This window comes from Engystomops pustulosus, chromosome 4 (genome assembly GCF_040894005.1).
Source record: "Engystomops pustulosus chromosome 4, aEngPut4.maternal, whole genome shotgun sequence".
Lineage (NCBI taxonomy): Eukaryota > Metazoa > Chordata > Amphibia > Anura > Leptodactylidae > Engystomops > Engystomops pustulosus.
In genome coordinates this window covers 146,118,457-146,137,075 of record NC_092414.1, presented here as the reverse complement: position 1 = coordinate 146,137,075, position 18,619 = coordinate 146,118,457, and the positions used below count along the sequence as shown (strand labels likewise).

The 18,619-nt window shown below is 41.7% G+C and overlaps 1 protein-coding gene across 1 annotated transcript; it reads right to left on the bottom strand.

The window, feature by feature from the left end:
- Window positions 1–4,419: 4,419 nt before the first annotated feature.
- LOC140128481 (olfactory receptor 5F1-like) lies at window positions 4,420–15,190 on the bottom strand. The gene is made up of 3 exons (XM_072150183.1): window positions 14,663–15,190; window positions 13,488–13,684; window positions 4,420–5,359 (listed from the first exon to the last, which is right to left on the bottom strand). Exons 1-3 carry the CDS (start codon window positions 15,188–15,190, stop codon window positions 4,420–4,422), a joined length of 1,665 nt encoding a protein of 554 aa, XP_072006284.1.
- Between the last annotated feature and the right edge of the window lie 3,429 nt (window positions 15,191–18,619).

The following is an 18,619-nucleotide window of genomic DNA, read 5'->3' as shown; positions in this document are numbered from 1 at the left end:
TTATTAGTAAAGGGAGGCCGCTAGGGGCTTATGATTAGTAAAGGGAGGCCGCTAGGGGCTTTTGATTAGTAAAGGGAGGCCGCTAGAGGTTTTTATTAGTAAATGGAGGGCGCTAGGGGGGTTTTATTAGTAAAGGGAGGCCTTTTCTGACTGTTTTAGTGTAATTTTGTGCTATTTTGGTGTGCCTCAGGATTTTCTAAGTATAAAAAGTGTGCCGCGGCTCAAAAAAGGTTGAAAATCACTGTCATAGAGAGTAATCAGAGTTGTGTGATATAACGAGCTGAGCACCTGTGTGACCATGGTCATATTTCTGTCCACTGGAAATAAATAATGAGGCTTTCTACAACAGGACAGCAAGCAGAGATCTAGAACACTGTGAGGAATTGATATCAAAAGTATGCTGGAAAATTGTAGAACTTTTCATTATTCAAAAAATAACATTTATTTGCTGAAATGGGAATAATCCTTTTAAGGCTCTTAATGATAATACTCTGAGCCCTACATTCACTTCAGAAATTCATAACATGGAAATCAAGTTAAATCTGCAGATTAGAAAAGGCCAACAAGGGAATAATACAAACTATAGATCACTGTAAAAAAAATGACTAAGAATAATCTACTCCATTGGTCGAGTTGTCACCAACAACCTCTTTAAAAAATGAATCTCCAAAGGACAATTCTTAAAGGGGTATTCCCATCTGGGCATTTACATTTAATTGAATTAATTTGCCATATGTAAACATTTCTTCAATTGGATGTTATTAAAAAAAAAAGGTAAAATAAGGTATTAGCGACTGATTGGACATCCTTACTTATACCAAAACAAAAGATTGTGATGGTGGAGGAACATGCATCATAGGGACTTGTAATGATTGTCACATTGAGATGAAAGAAATCATAAACAAGTATTGGGGGAATTTGAAATCTGATAAACATACAGCATCATTTTATGGATGAACAGAAAGAAGGTACATGGCAGGACAGGCCCATTTTATGCGTGTTAAACAATAGGCAGTTAGTGTAGCCAACAAAGGTTTTAATCTAGTGATCTAGTGAGGCAGAACACCAGTGCAATGTAATGACAACCAATGTTGAGCTATCAAAATATATACTACTACCAATAGTTGTTGTTATGTGTGTGAGCAATAGGTAGCTAGTGCATCCCCAACGTGTTTAGTCAAGAGATGCGGAAAACAGTGCAATGTAATGACCACAAATGTTGGGTAAACACCACTATACTACAAATAGCTGTGATTTAATTTAGCTATTCACACCAAATGGAAAAAGCCATAGTGATTTTTTTTTAAACAGGGTGACATTATGCTAAGGGCATTTCAACATTACTTTAGTCAGACCTAATGAATTTTGGATATTTTGTTTTGGAGTTTGAAACCATAAGTGTAAAAAGGCCCCAGATGAGGTGACACTTAGTGAAACACCTTGGGTCAGAATGGACTGGACAGTCGAAAAAAAGGAATAGAGACAAGAAGTAAGAGCGTCTTGTCTCTATTCCTTTTTCGACTGCCCAGTCCAATAATAGGTATTGAGATACTCCTGTACAAGTCTAGCAACTGCCTCTTTGTTTAAAATGATCATTGCCAGACCAAAACATTTTTTTTAAAAGTGATTCATATAAGTGGCAAATATTGTTTCTTTGTCTGTTAGTGTCCAAGGAGAATATTTATTTTTCAACAATCAATGATAAAAGTTATGTTTTAACAATACTGTTTTTTCAGTAAAGCTACAGTATTTATATGCCATGATATTACGATATTACAATACAAGATCTTTCAGGTTAGCAGACATATCAGTTGCTATGGGGGTCTGACAATAAAGGGTGGGCTGCTTTGCAATTATCGTAAACCCCTAAAGACATGGCAATTTTTTGTCAATTTTTTTCAATCCCCGCCTTCAAAAATGCACTACTTTTTCTAATTTTCAGTGTATAGAACTGAATGAGCTTTATTATTTGTGGAACATAGTGGGGCACATTTACTTACCCATTTCTTGGAGTTCACAGAAGAACACTAAGTTCACTAAGATCGTGGGCCCGATATATCCGCCATGTGTCGCTTCCCTGCTCAGTCCACCTTCTTCTTCCTGGTGCATGTAAGAGCATTGTCTTGCTAAACAATTTGAAACTTAAATTCTGTCTCTGTGCGAATCAGTTGGATTGTCCCACAGCTGGCCCTCTGGTTTCAGTCGCATGAAAGCCAGCATAGCCGCGCCACATTCCGATCACGTGCGACACAATCCCAGTGCGAACCCCTGTTATATACCTGTCAGAGCTGTGCAAATCCCCAAAAACAGCAAATAGTTCAATGAAAGCGAGCAGCCCCACTGTGCTTCCTACTGTCAGTATTTAAAGGAAATCTACCATCAAAATCCATCATGATAAAAAAGGGAAAAAAAGTGCTAAAAATCCAAAATAAAAATTGATGATTTTGTTTGTGTCCCACTTGAAATAGTTCATAAAATCTCATGAATAAGCTATACACCCCCAAAATGAACTATCTATACATTGGATCTCATAACATAATTAATAAGAAGGAAAAAAACCTGTCTGCTCACCCAATCACATGAAGTCTCCTTTCCATCAAAAGTGGTGGGGGAATGGTGCACGCTCCTGAGAGACCCTCGACCTCCAAGGCCATAGAAATAGCAAAGCACGGTTTGGCAGCACTTCATACACCTTCGTTAAAAATATTCTTTATTTAGGCAAAATCGCATACAAAAAAAAAATGGACAGAGCAAAGATCTACGCGTTTGGATGCAACGGCGTCTTAGTCATGATCATGAGTCATGATCATTTAGTCATGATCATGAGTCATGATCATTTGCCTAAATAAAGAATATTTTTTACGAAGTTACGTGGAGGTGTATGAAGTGCTGCCAAACCGTGCTTTGCTATAATTAATAAGAAGTCAAATGTTTGCATTACAAAAAATTTTTTAAATTTATAGCTTGTACAATGTGACAATACAAATCTGCTGTGAATAGCGCTGCTTTGATCCTATGCCCGGCCGTGCACCCATACAGCAGTTTAGCACCACATATGTGGTATCGCTACATTCGGTAGAAATTGGGCATCAAACGGCAGAGAGCTTAACACTGAAGTCAAGCTTTCTCTGCCTCAGAATGCCCCCTTCACTGTAATTATGGTCCTGCATCAAGGGACATCATTGACCAGATCTCCTGAAGTCTGCCACATTGGGGGTCATTTACTATGGGCCCGATTCACGTTTTCCCGAAGTGTTACTCGAATATTTTTCTGATTTGCGTCAATTTTCCCTATATTGCCCCAGGTTTTTGGCGCATACGATCATATTGTGTCGCATCGGCGCCGGCATGCACGCGACTGAAATCAGGGGGCATGGCGGAGAAACCGACACATTTTTTAAAAAAAAGTGCTGCGGGACACGCACTTACCTTCACCAAGTATAGGCTCGCGACACCTGGTGGACGTCGGAGGAACTGCGTTAGTGAATCGCCGGAAGACCCGAATCCACCGCAGAGAACGCGCCGCTGGATCGCGAATGGGCCGGATAAGTAAATCTGCCCCATTATGTCAATCACATAAGAGAAGGTGTTCAGATGCAGGGAGAGCAGGACTCTCCACCTCCCTGACTTTATACAATCAGTTAACATTTTACTTTCAGATGACAGGTTCCGTTTAACTTTAAGAGCTCCTATCAAAGTGCTGTCATACCTAATAAAGTCACTGATTAGTGTCTTGAATTCCATCATTTTAGCAACAAGGATTCATATCCTCCAAACTAGAGACAGAAATACAAAAAAATACATTGGAAGGGAAGTTCAGTTAAAAAAAGCACTATCATCAGTAGCCCGTTTCTGGCATCCCCCATGTCTTCTAGAGAATGTTATATCATAGTTTACCTTTCTATATGCAGAGATGTGTCCCTAGTCCCAAGGGAGTGGCCAGTGAGGAGTGGGGCAGATATGTATGATGATGGGGAATTAATGGGGGGTGGCACTCTTCACTGGCCACTGCCATGGGACTAGGGACACAGCTCTAAGTACAGAAAGGTAAACTTTCATCTAACTTATTTTTTTTATGATAAAGAATGTTTTACCATAAAAACTCTTTGGTAATGTGTACACTATTCTCTATGGGGACAAGGGACGCCAGAAAGAGGGCTTCTGATGGCAGGTTCCCTTCAATTTAAAGTCATGCGATAAGTTACTATAGTGAGTGAAAACAGACATTCATAAAACCTCCCACAAATGCTATATTTAATATATATCAACCAATTTGAAACATGATGGTAAATAATCTATAATGGTTTCTTTAATACATTTAGGATAGCCATGATGCAGAATTGCTTTTCAAGATATCACTCTTTGAATACACATGTATCAAAGCAAAGCAGACGTATGATACAAGTTACTGTGATATTGTTACGTCTTTAAGCAGTAAATCTTATTGACCTCAAATTTTACCAGAGCTTGTTTGACATCTTGATTTCTTAAGCTATAGATCATGGGGTTTAACATTGGTGTAATCACTGTATAGAAAACTGACAGCACCCAGTCCTGATCCACGGCATATGCAGTGTTTGGGCGTAAGTACATGGAGAAAATTGGGAAATAGAATAAGGCGACACAAGTAAAGTGAGAAATACATGTGGAGAGCGACTTGTGCCTCCTTCCAGAAAGTCCAATTCTACATATGCTGAATATGATGTAGGAGTATGAAATGACTATGCATAAAAAAGAACCTACTTCAATAGAACCAGCAAAAACAAATAGAAATATTTGATTAAGAAATGTATCCTTACATGACAGTCTTAAGATGGGATTAATATCACAATAGAAATGGTTAATGTGATTAGAATGACAGAATGGGAGGCTAAATGCAGCACAGGTATGAAGCAATGAATTGAGACATCCTGCTGTGAATACTGAACAAACTAATTTAATGCATGTCACTTTATTCATAATAACTGTATAATATAGTGGTTTACATATAGCTACATAGCGGTCATAGGCCATCACTGCAAGTAGCATCCCTTCTGTGCTCCCCATGTTAATGAAGAGAAACATTTGTATTGCACAAGCGATGAAGGAGATTGTCTTATGTTCAGAGAAAATATTGACCATGGTGTTGGGTGTGATAGTGGAGGAATAAAGAACATCTACAAGAGATAAGTTCATAAGGAAGAAGTACATTGGTGTTTGTAAGCCTGGAGTTGTCCTAATCAATACAATGATAATAAGATTACCCAGCAGAGTTACCATGTAGACTACGGAGAAGAGCAGGAAGAGAGGGAGCTGAAGGTCTGGGTTAGAGGAGAGACCAGCGAGAACAAACTCGGTCACCAGCGTTCCATTCATCTTACTTCAGTTCAATATTAAAGTGTCTTAGTGAACATTCTTAATTATAAACAATAATTAGGAGAATTGTATTTAGGTACACAAAGCACTGACACACAACCCTCTATGCAAATGAAACCACTGCACATAGGCTACATACTTTATATTGCATTTTGTTTTGCGCCTCTAGGGACATACATGCAATCTAGCAGCAGCACAGTTCCACATGGATTTATTATTTCTACTGCTTCATCAACACTAAATGTAATTCCTTTAACCCTTACAGGCCGTTTTTCATTATTACATTACTGTCTTTCACTCCTCTCATTCCAAAACCTATGACTCTTTTATCTTTCTGTCAACAGAGATGTACATGGGCTTGTTATCTGCAGGACAAATTGTACTATTTAGAAGCACAATTTAATATTCCATGCAATGTACTGGAAAGCGGGAAAAAAATTCCAGGTGCGGTGAAATTGACAATCTGTTTTTATGGCTTTCATTGTGAGCCCCAAATGACACCTTCCTTTTATTCTTTAAGTCAGTACGATCACAGTAACACCACATTTATATAGGTTTTATTTGGTTTTAGTAGATTTAAAATTTAACGCCGAAAGGGGTATCTGCCCTGTGTTACTATAAGTGGTTAGAACTTTGGAACACGTTAACATATCATATTGATTTTGAAATTGTTTTCTTGTGACGCTTTGTACTTCATGTTAGTCGAAAAATTTTCTTGGTGTGTGTTGCGTTTATTTATGAAAAAAATGGATATTTGGTGAAAATTTGGAAAAAGTCTCGATTTTTGAAATTCAAAATGTTCTACTTTTTCCATATATAGACTTGAAAACTTATTTGATAACTAACATAAACCGAATGTCTGCTCTATGTCTCCATGGATTTTTATGCATTCTCTCAGTTTTGTAAGATGTAATGGTGCTTTGAACTTTAGGTGCGATTTCTCACATTTTCATAAAAAACACAAAATCATGCTTTTGCGGGACCTGCTCAGATTTAAAGTCCCTTTAAGAGGCCTAAATAAAAGGAAAACTCCATAAATTACCCAATTATAGAAACTACACCCCTTCACGTATGTAAAACAACTTTCATGAAATTTGTTAACCCTTTACAGGCAGGGAGAGTGAGTAAAAGATGAAGAGACTGGCAGGGAAAGTGAGTGAGTGAGTGAGTAAAAAACCGGGAGACAGGAAGGGAAAGAGAGTAAGAGATAGGCTGGGAGAGTGAGTGAGTGAGTGAGTGAGTGACAGAGAGACAGGCAGGGATAGTGAGTGAGAGACAGACTGTTAGAAAGAGTGAGAGACAGACATGAAGAATGAGTGAGAGACAGAGAGATAGGTAGGGAGAATGAAAGATAGCCAGGGAGAGTTAAAAACAGGCAGGGAGAGTGAGTGACAGAGAGACAGACAGGCAGAGGAAGAGATAGAAATACAGGCAAAGAGATTAAGTGAGTGACAAAGAGAAAGTCAGGGAGAGTGAGAGATATGCAGGGAGAGTGAGAGACAGATAGGGAGAGTGTGTAACAGAGAGACAGGCAGGGAGAGTGAATAAGAGAAAAACAGGCATAGTGAGTGAGAGATAAAGAGGCAGGCATGGAGAGTGAGTGAGAGACAAAGAGGCTGGCATAGAGAGTGAGTGAAAGACAGAGAAACAGGCAGGGGGAGAGTGAGTAAGAGACAGGCAGGGATAGTGAGATAGACAGACAGGGAGAGCGAGTGAGTGACAGCCTGGGAGAGTGAGTAAGAAACAGGCAGGGAGTGTAAGTGAGAAACACAGAGTGAGTGAGAGACAGGCAGGAAGAGTGAGTAAGATACAGGTGAGAGACAAGCAGAGAGATTGAAAAAAAGACAGACAGGGACAGTGAGTTAGAGACAGGCAGGGAGAGTGAGTGACAGAGAGACAGGTAGGGAGAGTGAAAGACAGGCAGGGAGAGTGAGTGAGAGACAGGCAGGGAGAATGAGTGAAAGACAGGGAGACAGGAATGGGGAATGAGTAAGAGACAGAATGGGAGAGTAAGTGAGTGACAGAGAGACAGGCAGGGAGAGTGAGTGACAGACAGAAAGTCAAAGAGAGTGAGTGAGAGACAGGCATGAAGAATGAGTAAGAGACAGGTAGGGAGAGTGAAAGACAGACAGGGAGAGTAAAAGACAGGCATAGAGAGTGAGTGAGTGACAGAGAGACAGGCAGGGAGAGGAAGAGACAGAAAGACAGACAAAGAAAGTAAGTGAGTGACAAAAAGACAGTCAGGGAGAGTGAGAGGCAAGCAGCGAGAGTGAGTGACAGAGAGACAGATAAGAAGAGTGCATAACAGAGAGACAGGCAGGGAAATAAGACAGGAAAAGACAGGGATAGTGAGTGAGAGACAAAGAGGCAGGCAGGGAGAGTAAGTTAGTGAAAGACATAGAGATAAGCAGGGATAGTGAGAGAGACAGTCTGGGGGAGTGTGTGAGAGGAATGCCTGTCCTCTCTGCCAGTCTCAACTGGTTACCCATTGAACAACAATTTGTAAAATCCATTCTTTTTTTATTAAACATTTTTTCAATTTTATTACACACATAAGGGTTTAAGGACACATAATCTTTAGGGTTAGCAGATACCCAGACTCCTAAATACTTAAAGAAGGAAACAATTTGCAACTGCCCAGTGTCAAAATTACCAGGGAGTGCATCCAAAGGTAGGAGAAATGATTTGTTCCAATTAATTTGAATTCCCTAGTACCCCCAGTATTGAATGCCCTAGAACCCCCCAGGGTGATTGAGTGAGAGACAAAGAGACAGACAGGGAGAGTAAGTAAAAGACAGAGAGACAGGCAAGTGGAGTAAGAGACAGGCAGAGAGAGTAAACTGAGAGACAGGTAGGGAGAGTAAGTGAGAGACAGGCAGGAAAAGTGAGTAAGAGACAAGGAGACAGGCAGGGAGAGTAAAAGACAGGCAGAGAGAGGGAGTTAGAGACAGGCAGTGATATTGAGTGACAGACATAGAGACAGGCAGGGAGAGTGAGAGACAGAGAGACAGACAGGGAGAGTGAGTGACAGAGAGACAGACAGGGATAGTGAGTGAGAGGAAAGGCATGGAGAGTGAGTGAGAGAAAGAGAGACAGGCAGGGATAGTGACTGAGAAGCAGAGAGCTAACTATCCAATCCCCCTTCAATCTATACTTAGCTCTGTTGGCTAATCCATCTATCTCCTCTCTTCTACTCTGCCTGTCCTCTCTGTCAGTCTCTGCTGGTTACCCATTGTACAACAAATTCAGTTTAAAGTAGTTTTTTTAAATCCATTCTTTTTTTTAATTGAACATTTTTCCAATGTAACAACACACATAAGGGTTTAAGTGACACATAATCTTTAGGGTTAGCAGATAACCAGACTCCTAAATACTTAAAGGAGAAAACAATTTGTAACTGCCCAGTGTCAAAATTACCAGGGAGTGCATCCAAAGATAGAAACACTGATTTGATTAATTTCAGTTCCCTAGTTTGTACTTCAGTTATAAGATTCATAAAAGGAGACAGGTAGGACTGTACATTATCAAAAAATAACAGAATATTGTCCGCATTTAACACTATGGGGGTCATTTACTAAGGGCCCGATTCGCGTTTTCCCGACGTTTTACCCGAATATTTCCGATTTGCGCCGATTGTACCTGAATTGCCCCGGGTTTTTGGCGCACGCGATCGGAATTTGGCGCATCGGCGCCGGTATGCACGCGACGGAAATCGGGGGGGCGTGGCCGAACGAAAACCCGACGTATTCGGAAAAACCGCCGCATTTAAAAAAAAAATTGTGTCGCGAAAATTTCACTCACCTTCATCCTGGATAGGCCGGTGTATTTCGAGGCATTCCAGCGGACTTCAGCGCCACCTGGTGGACGTCGGAGGAACTGCTTTGATGAATCCCGGCCGGACCCGAATCCTGTGCAGAGAACGCGCCGCTGGATCGCGAACGGATCGGGTAAGTAAATGTGCCCCTATGTGTTCATCTATTGAGCTACATTTGAATCCCCCCAATTTCCCTTTAGGCCCTTATCAAGCACACCAGTGGTTCCACTGCCAAAGCAAACACGAATGGGATCCTGGCGAGTCCCCCTACCCAGTTTGAATGGATTGGATAACACTTTGTTAAATCTGATTTTGGCCCTTGGTTCAGAGTAAAGGAGCTGCACCAGCCGCAAGTAATATGGCCCAAATTCTCGGACCGCCCATAGAATGTCCTACTCAATGCTGTCAAAGGCTTTGGCAGCATCAAGTGGGAGGACAGCCCTGCAGGTTGCATTTTCTGGGGACATTTGCAAATGTATATACAGCCGGCGAATATTGATGGCTTTGGATTTACCCAGCATAAAACTGGTTTCATCCATTTAAATTAAAGATCAAGTTCAAACTATTAACAATGACTTACAAGGCCGTCCACAACCTGTCCCCTAGTATCTCTGAACTTCAGCTTCATTCTATTACCATCTGCTCTTCTCCATATCCAAAACATCTCCTGTGCATCCCCCATACTCTGGAACTCAGTACCAAAATGTGTAAGACTGTCTCCCACCTTCCAAACTTTCAAATGTAACCTGAAAACCCACCTGTTCCAGATTGCCTGCAAGACACAATAATTCTACTGCTCCAGACCATAAAAATTGTGAGCCCTCACGGGTATCTGGTGTTCCAGATTTCTGTAGTTTTTGTATTTGCTTTTGTTCTTTTCTTAATGTAATCTAAAAAATATATGTAAAGCAGCCAAAATTCTATATTATCAGAAAACAAACCTTAGTACATAACTTGAATCAGACAGCAAATAGGGGTAATAAAGGATATAAAACATAACTTTTATTAAATAATTATGTAATACCGCATCCAAATGGATGCTAGAGTGCTAAATATTAAAAACACCTATACAATGTCATGCAAAGTGCAAAAAAGTGCAATCAAGCGTGTATATCGTCCACTAGATAGGAAATTGTAACCACCTGCAGTTTCAAGGTAACTATATCGTAACCTGCATATGGGGGTAACCGAATCCTACCGTGATTCAGACGTCTTTGATGATAACGGGCTGGGTCTCCTGGGGCAGAAGGACCTATACTCTCCCTATGAATACCCCAAAACTCCTGCCCTGACAAGGGCAGTCCACAACTGTCCTTAGTAAATAATACGCATGCCCCCTGTATTGCGCCACCTTCCCTGACGCATTTCGTCTTCTGACTCTTCAGAGGGATTTCACAAGGACCCGCTGTCCATTTTAGGTTAGGGCTGAGTCCGGCATAAAGTGGCATGCACCTAGAACCACTTAGCTGTATGCCAAATTGTGGAAAAGTAGTTCCTGCTAGTCCACAGTCCTGGTGGACTTGTGGACTGAGTTTGCAGGCAAAACTGGCTGGTCGCCTTTTCCACAATTTAGCAAGGGCGATGCCAAGAAAATTAGCTTCCATGGGATCGAGGCTATCCCCAAACCAGCTAGGGGAGGCAATTGGGACAGGTCCATCCTGCATTGTGAAGCAAGATGGATCTTTCTCCTGGACACAGTGGCCCCCAAGGGTTTAAATGAAACCCTCAGCTATGCTTGCTTCCTCTGATGTACTCAAAGTATAACGGGGGGCAGGGATATATCGACAAGAAGTGTAAAATATTAGATACCACACTTTCATATCCCTACGTGCATTAGCCTTCCTAACCTTTTTTCTCTTTTTTCTTTGTACTCTTTTCCTCATATACCCTCAATATGTGATCCAATCTAAAATGTCTTGAACTAAAATTGTTGCTATTACACCCCTAACTTGCCAAAAACTATTTGACCAAACTATTTGTAACCCCTGGGGTCTGCACCGAACTATGAGGTTCTTACTCAGTTCTGTGATCCGACCCACAAGCCCCGATCGATGTATCATTGCCGGGACTTTAATCTAATGGCGATGTTTGCTCTTTCCCTTAAGCTTACCTAGTATGCTGACATTCCGATGTCACGGTGGATGCAAGCTGGGATTGCGCATAATGTGTAATCGAAGCATAAGGGAATTCTCCCTGCGAGCTTCCGAACACAGACCCCTCCCACGCCATGAAGCGAACCCCTACGAACGTCAGAGAGGGCGCGGCCTGGGCGGAGCCGCTACCTGCTATTTCTGGCGCATGCATGGTAGACTGGCGCCGACGCCGTGCTCTTTACCTAGTGACTAGGTGTATGCCTGCAGCTCTTAGATGAGCCCCGGACAAGCCACTGCCCGTTCTTCAGAATTTAGAGCGCTAGCAAGCGATTGTTCACACAGCCCACTGTGGCACAGCAAGCATACTAGCACCAGTGTAACCTATTTGGATTCCCCTGATGAGTGCACAAGGACCGCGGCACAAAATGTGTAGGGAAATAATGGATAAATGCAGTCTAGACTAAGGGCATAACAGCTGGTGTAGGGGCAGTTTTGGGACCGCCCTTGTAAGGGCTGGGAGCAATATAAGGGGGATCAGGCTATCAGCTACAGTAGGGACGAACAGGTCATCACTGGACTAAGCGGTCCCCAGCTGCAGCTACCCCTGGATGAAGACGGGTGAGATCCAACCTTTTTTTTTTACTCCCAACACTGGCAAATCTGCACCATCGCATGTGGCCCTCTCTTATGCTGCTCTTGTAAATAATTTATGGTTATGGTACGGCATAATTGTCCGTTCATGTGGTTGTTTGTTTCACTAGGTGTTTTTCATATGAATTGTGGTTTAACCGGACCACAGATTAGAATGTGGTTGTTTTTACTTACCTTTATTAAAAGTTATGTCTTATTAATTATGGCACTTTGCTAAAACTTAATGTAATCTATGTGAATCCTTTACTGATTGTATAGCACCATGGAAGTAATGGTGCTTTATAAATAAATGAATACTAATAGACATCTACTAAGGTCCTTGCAGCGGTTTTCTGTCAGACTTTGCCTCTTCTTTTCAGTGCAATGGGTATTTAAGAAGTGTCTGAGACACATTTCCGGCACACGGGACTTTTAGTTACACCTTGCATTATATACAGGCAAACAAACTCTTAGTAAATGTACTCCATTATTTCAGGTATTGTGAAATGTCATAATCAACACTTTTTTTTGCAATTTTGCTATTTTTTAAAAAAAAAATTAGAATACAAAGTGAACAAAGGAACATACAATCCCCAAAGTAGCAGCATTGAAAATATCAGACCAGCAAAACATGACACCTCACACAGCTCCGTACGAAAGCAGTATGAAAACGACATTGGCCTCAAAAAATTGTAAAACAATTTTTCTTTTTGTACAAAAGATGTAGTAAATCATATTAAAACCTATATAGATTTTCTATCCCTGTTATCATACTAATCTAAAGAATAAAAGCTTCCTTTTGGGGCGCACAGGGAAAGCCATAAAAACAGGGCCCAAAATGGAGAAAATGCATTTTTCTTATCATTTTCACTGCATATGGAATTTTTCTATAGCTCCTCAGAATACAGCATTAAATATTACAAAATGACAGTAAGACGTACAATTTGTTGCGCAAAAAAATCAAAGAACAAAAAAGTTATGGATTCTTGAAGGCGAGGAGTAAAATTTTAGATAATGATATTTTGGAACAGCATTACATTTACTTTTTTTCATGAAATGTGATATGACAGTTTTGTTATTAATATTAAAGGGATATACTCATCCTGACATTAATATTTAATTGAATTCATTTGTTCACATGTTTTAATTGAAATATCTCTTCAAATGGAAGTTGTTTAAAAAAATGTACCTTTAATTACCTAGATAATTTCCCATAAATCTAGCCATGTGGTCACTTGATTGCACAAAGAAACAAGTTGCTTTTGCTTATGAAATGCTGAGAGTGACTGTGTGTCCCACATACTTCCACTCTTTTGTTCTTGCCATTTTACTAATTGTTGTAATTGCGCCGCATAAAAATATAACTTCATATTCGGTAATCCCATTCCTCCCTGTTCTCTAGAGTACTGCAAATATCTTTTTTAATCTTGGCTCTTCTTCCTTGCCATACAAATTCTCCTATAATTCCCAAGTATTTAATATTATCCTCTAATCCCAAGAGCTTTAAATCTGTTTTTGGTATCTCACTTAAAACGTCTAGCGGCAGTATGGTTGATTTAGACCAATTAATGTTTAAGCCTGAGAATTTGCCGAACTGCTTTAGTATTTCCAGAACTTCAGACAGGGATTCTGGGGTCTTGGATAACGTGAGTAGCACGTCATCGGCGAAGAGCACAATTTTTTCTTCGTAGTCCCCTACTTGAATACCCTTCACACAATCGTTATGTTTTATTATTGAAGCCAATGGCTCAATCGCCATTGGAGGGATAAAGGGCACCCCTGCCTTGTACACCTATGTATATCAAAAGATGCTGATATTTCGCCATTAACTTCAATTCTTGCTTTACGCTTCTTGTACAAAATTTGAACCCATCTTATGAATCCCTGCCCGAATGCAAACTTTTTCATTATTGCTCATAGGTATTTCCATTCGACGCTGTAAAATGCTTTGATAGCGTTGAGGGCCACCACTGCTTTATGTTGTCCCTCTTCTTGTTTACATGACTGGATATTAATCATTACCCTCTGTTGATTCATGGCGGTCGATTTTCCAGGCATGAATCTGTTTTGATCATCAGAGATAATACCTGCTATTATTTTTTTTAGGCGCTCGGCCAGAATTTTTGCTATAATTTTATTATCCAAATTTATGAGGGAAATGGGTCGATACAATCCTGGATCTAAAGGATCTTTGTCCTGTTTTTTAATTAGTATGCACCAAAAAAGGAATACAGTGTACTGAGTATACTGCAATAACCTTTATTATACACATATAAAAATGTAAAACTTATGTCCCCTATAGACATGCATGGGAACGAGTGGTAGACAATACTGGAACAACAAACAGACAAAAGCAAAGCTCTCTACCTTAATCAAAGATGCTGATGAATCCCTATGTACATGCAGACATTAAATCAATACCAGTGCATCCACATAAGACAATACAGTATATAGGGCCTGGGTAGTGGTAAAGTAAACAATGCCCAGGAAAAGCAAGGGAGGATAGTAGGTACAAACCACAGGTAGGAGCAGAGACCCCGACACGTGTTTCGCCAATTCGGCTTCTTCTGGGGGAGATAATACCTGCTATTATTTTTTTTAGGCGCTCGGACAGAATTTTTGCTATAATTTTATTATCCAAATTTATGAGGGAAATGGGTCAATACAATCCTGGATCTAAAGGATCTTTGTCCTGTTTTTTAATTAGGACTATCAAGGCCTCAGACATAGATTGTGGCAACTCTCCCGTTATATAGATGTCCTGTATTACCTGATGTAGATTTGGAATAATTGAATCTCTATAGGTGATATATATTTCGACTGGGAGGCTGTCTAATCCCGGGGCTTTCCCCGTTTTCATATTATCTATCGCCCATTTTATCTCTTCTTTTGTTATTGGTAGTTCCATAAACTGTTTCTCTTCTATTTTAAGTTGGGGTAGTTGAATTTCTTGAAGATATTTGCCTAGTTCCTCAGAGGAGTATGTAATTTTTGTGTCATATAGTTCTGTATAAAATTCCAGAGAGATTTTACTTATATGACCATTATCCGAGGAAATCCTATTATTCTGTCCTTTTATCGCTGCTATATAAGATATTTCATTTTGATTTCTAATCAAAGAGGCCAGGATTTTCCCTGATCTACTTCCTTCCCTAAAGATCTTATCATTAATTTTGGTTTTTATCTTTATTGCTCTCTGTTCTGTTTCTATCTCATACGCAACTATAGCTTCTTCCCATTTTATCCTGTTGTCATCACTAGGGTCATTGATATATTTTTGTTCTTCCTCTATTACCATCTTTCTTTTATCCTCTATATGTGCAAATCTTCTCCCCCTCACAATTTTCCCCTGTTGTGTCATTAGCCCTCTAAAGTAACACTTAAATGTATCCCATATTACCCCCCAACTAGCCCTGTGCTGTTAGTTTCAAAAAACCTTTAATTTTACTAAGAAAAACGTTGTGATCAGTGATAGAATTTATGGTATATGGATAAACAATATTCTTTATTTTCTTAGGTCTATCCACCTCCATCTGTACATATATTGGTAGGTGGTCCGACATCCCCCTTGCCCCGTGTAAAAAAAAATTCACATACGGTAGTGTAAGATCATTACTAGAGATGAGCGAGCACTAAAATGCTCGGGTACTCGTTATTCGATTTTCCCGATGCTCGAGTGCTCGTTTCGAGTAACGAGCCCCATTGAAGTCAATGGGAGACTCGAGCATTTTTCAAGGGGACCAAGGCTCTGCACAGGGAAGCTTGGCCAAACACCTGGGAACCTCAGAAAAGGATGGAAACACCACGGAAATGGACAGGAAACAGCAGGGGCAGCATGCATGGATGCCTCTGAGGCTGCTTAATCGCACCATTATGCCAAAATTATGGGCAACAGCATGGCCATGACAGAGTGACAGAATGAAGCTAGATAGCATCTAAAACATCCAATAATTGACCCTGACACTATAGGGGACGGCATGCAGAGGCAGCGACAGCAGCGGCAGGCTAGAGAGTGGCATGGCGACATACCCTAAATGGACTCAGGCTTCAAACCAATGGGTGGCAGAGAGGAACCAAAGGAGGTGAGCAAGAAGCGCTCAAATAATATCGGTACATGATAAAAGTTTGCCAGTATATTTTGTGGATTACACAGCAGGGTGGCGACAAAGTTAACATGGAAGCCATGAAAACAACCCAAAATTCTGCCTGACACAGCTCGTTTGATAAGGGGACCATGTATGGAGGCAGTGAACTAGTAGTAGATTAAAGGTGCTGCAGTTCAAACTATGTTAGTTGGATCTTGGCATGGAGCTGGCGCTCCGCTGCCAGGCGAGCTTTCGCCAATCCAAGCCCCTGTCTCTAGGCTACTCCCCAAACAGCACTTCTAAGAACCTTTTGTATAAGATCAAGTGTAGTAGCGTTCTTATAAGTTTGGGATATGGCGGGTGAGGGGAATGTAAACATCTGCGCAAGAAGCGCTGAAATAATATCCGTAAATGAAAAAAGTTTTCCAGTATATTTTGTGGCTTACACAGCACGGTGGCGACAAAGTTAACAAGTTTGATGTGGAATGCCCTGTAATAGCTCTTGGGCGGTGTGCCTTTTATCACCTAGGCTCAGCAGTTTGAGCACCGCCTGCTGTCGCTTAGCGACGGCACTGCTGCTGTGCCTAGAGCTACCGACTGATGGCGCCATGCCCACGGATGGTAATTCGGAGGAGGAGGAGGTGGAGGAGGGGTGGGAGGAGGAGGAGGCATAGTAGGCCTGAAACACCTGGACCGAGGTAGGCCCCGCAATCCTCTGCGTCGGCAGTATATGACCAGCCCCAGGGTCAGACTCGGTCCCAGCCTGCACCAAGTTAAGTGTAGTAGCGTTCTTATAAGTTTGGAATATGGCGGGTGAGGGGAATGTAAACAGATGCGCAAGAAGCGCTGAAATAATATCCGTAAATGGTAAAAGTTTGCCAGTATATTTTGAGGATTACACAGCAGGGTGGCGACAAAGTTAACAAGTTTGTTGTGGAAGCCATGAAAACAACCCAAAATTCTGCCTGACACAGCACGTTTGATAAGGCGGCCATGTATGGAGGCAGTGAACTAGTAGTAGATTAAAGGTGCTGCAGTTAAAACTATGTTAGTTGGTTCTTGGCATGGAGCTGGCGCTCCGCTGCCAGGCGAGCTTTCGCCAATCCAAGCCCCTGTCTCTAGGCTACTCCCCAAACAGCACTTCTAAGAACCTTTTGTATAAGATCAAGTGTAGTAGCGTTCTTATAAGTTTAGGATATGGCGGGTGAGGGGAATGTAAACATCTGCGCAAGAAGCGCTGAAATAATATCCGTAAATGGTAAAAGTTTGCCAGTGTATTTTGTGGATAACACAGCAGGGTGGCGACAAAGTTAACAACTTTGATGTGGAATCCATGAAAACAACCCAAATTTCGGCCTGACACACCTCGTTTGATAAAGGGACGATGTATGGAGGCAGCTATATGGACGACTTTTGGAGGTAGCAATGGAGACAACGTGTGGAGGCTGCTATGGAGACAATTTAATTTGGATAGTGCCTGTATGTGGCAGTCCAAAAAAGTTTTCAAACCAGAGGAGCAGGTAGGTGGCCCTCCAGAAAAATTGAATAGATTGAGTGCCTGTATGTGGCACTCCCAAAAATTTTTTAAAACAGAGGACCGGGTCGGTGGCCCTCCAGAAAAATTAAATGCATAAAGTACTATAGCTAGAGCCAGTGGGCCCTGTCAAAAAATAGCCAGTTTCCTCTGCTTTACTGTACAAAGAGGAGGAGAAGGAGGAAAATGAGGAGGAGGAGGAGTGGATAAATTATTCAGGTTGAGCTTCCTTCACCTGGTGGAGATTGGAAATTAGGAGAAATCCAGGCTTTATTCATCTTGATAAGCGTCAGCCTGTCAGCGCTGTCAGTCGACAGGCGTGTACGCTTATCGGTGATGATGCCACCAGCTGCACTGAAAACCCGCTCGGACAAGACGCTAGCGGCAGGGCAGGCAAGAACCTCCAAGGCGTACAGCGCCAGTTCGTGCCACATGTCCAGCTTTGAAACCCAGTAGTTGTAGGGAGCTGTGTGATCATTTAGGACGATGGTATGGTCAGCTACGTACTCCCTCACCATCTTTCTGTAAAGATCAGCCCTACTCTGCCGAGACTGGGGACAGGTGACAGTGTCTTGCTGGGGTGACATAAAGCTGGCAAAAGCCTTGTAAAGCGTACCCTTGCCAGTGCTGGACAAGCTGCCTGCTCGCCTACTCTCCCTCGCTACTTGTCCCGCAGAACTACGCACTCTGCCGCTAGCGCTGTCAGAAGGGAAATACTGTTTCAGCTTGTGCACCAGGGCCTGCTGGTATTCATGCATTCTCACACTCCTTTCCTCTCCAGGGATGAGAGTGGAAAGATTTTGCTTGTACCGTGGGTCCAGGAGAGTGAACACCCAGTAATCGGTGCTGGAATAAATTCTTTGAACGCGAGGGTCACGGGATAGGCAGCCTAGCATGAAATCTGCCATATGCGCCAGAGTACCAACGCGTAAGAATTCACTCCCCTCACTGGCCTGACTGTCCATTTCCTCCTCCTCCAACTCCTCTTCTTCTGCCCATACACGCTCACAGTGAAGGACTCAACAATGGTCCCCTCTTGTGTCTCGCCAACATTCTCCTCCTCTTCCTCCTCATCCTCCTTCACCTCCACCTCCTCTGATATGCGCTG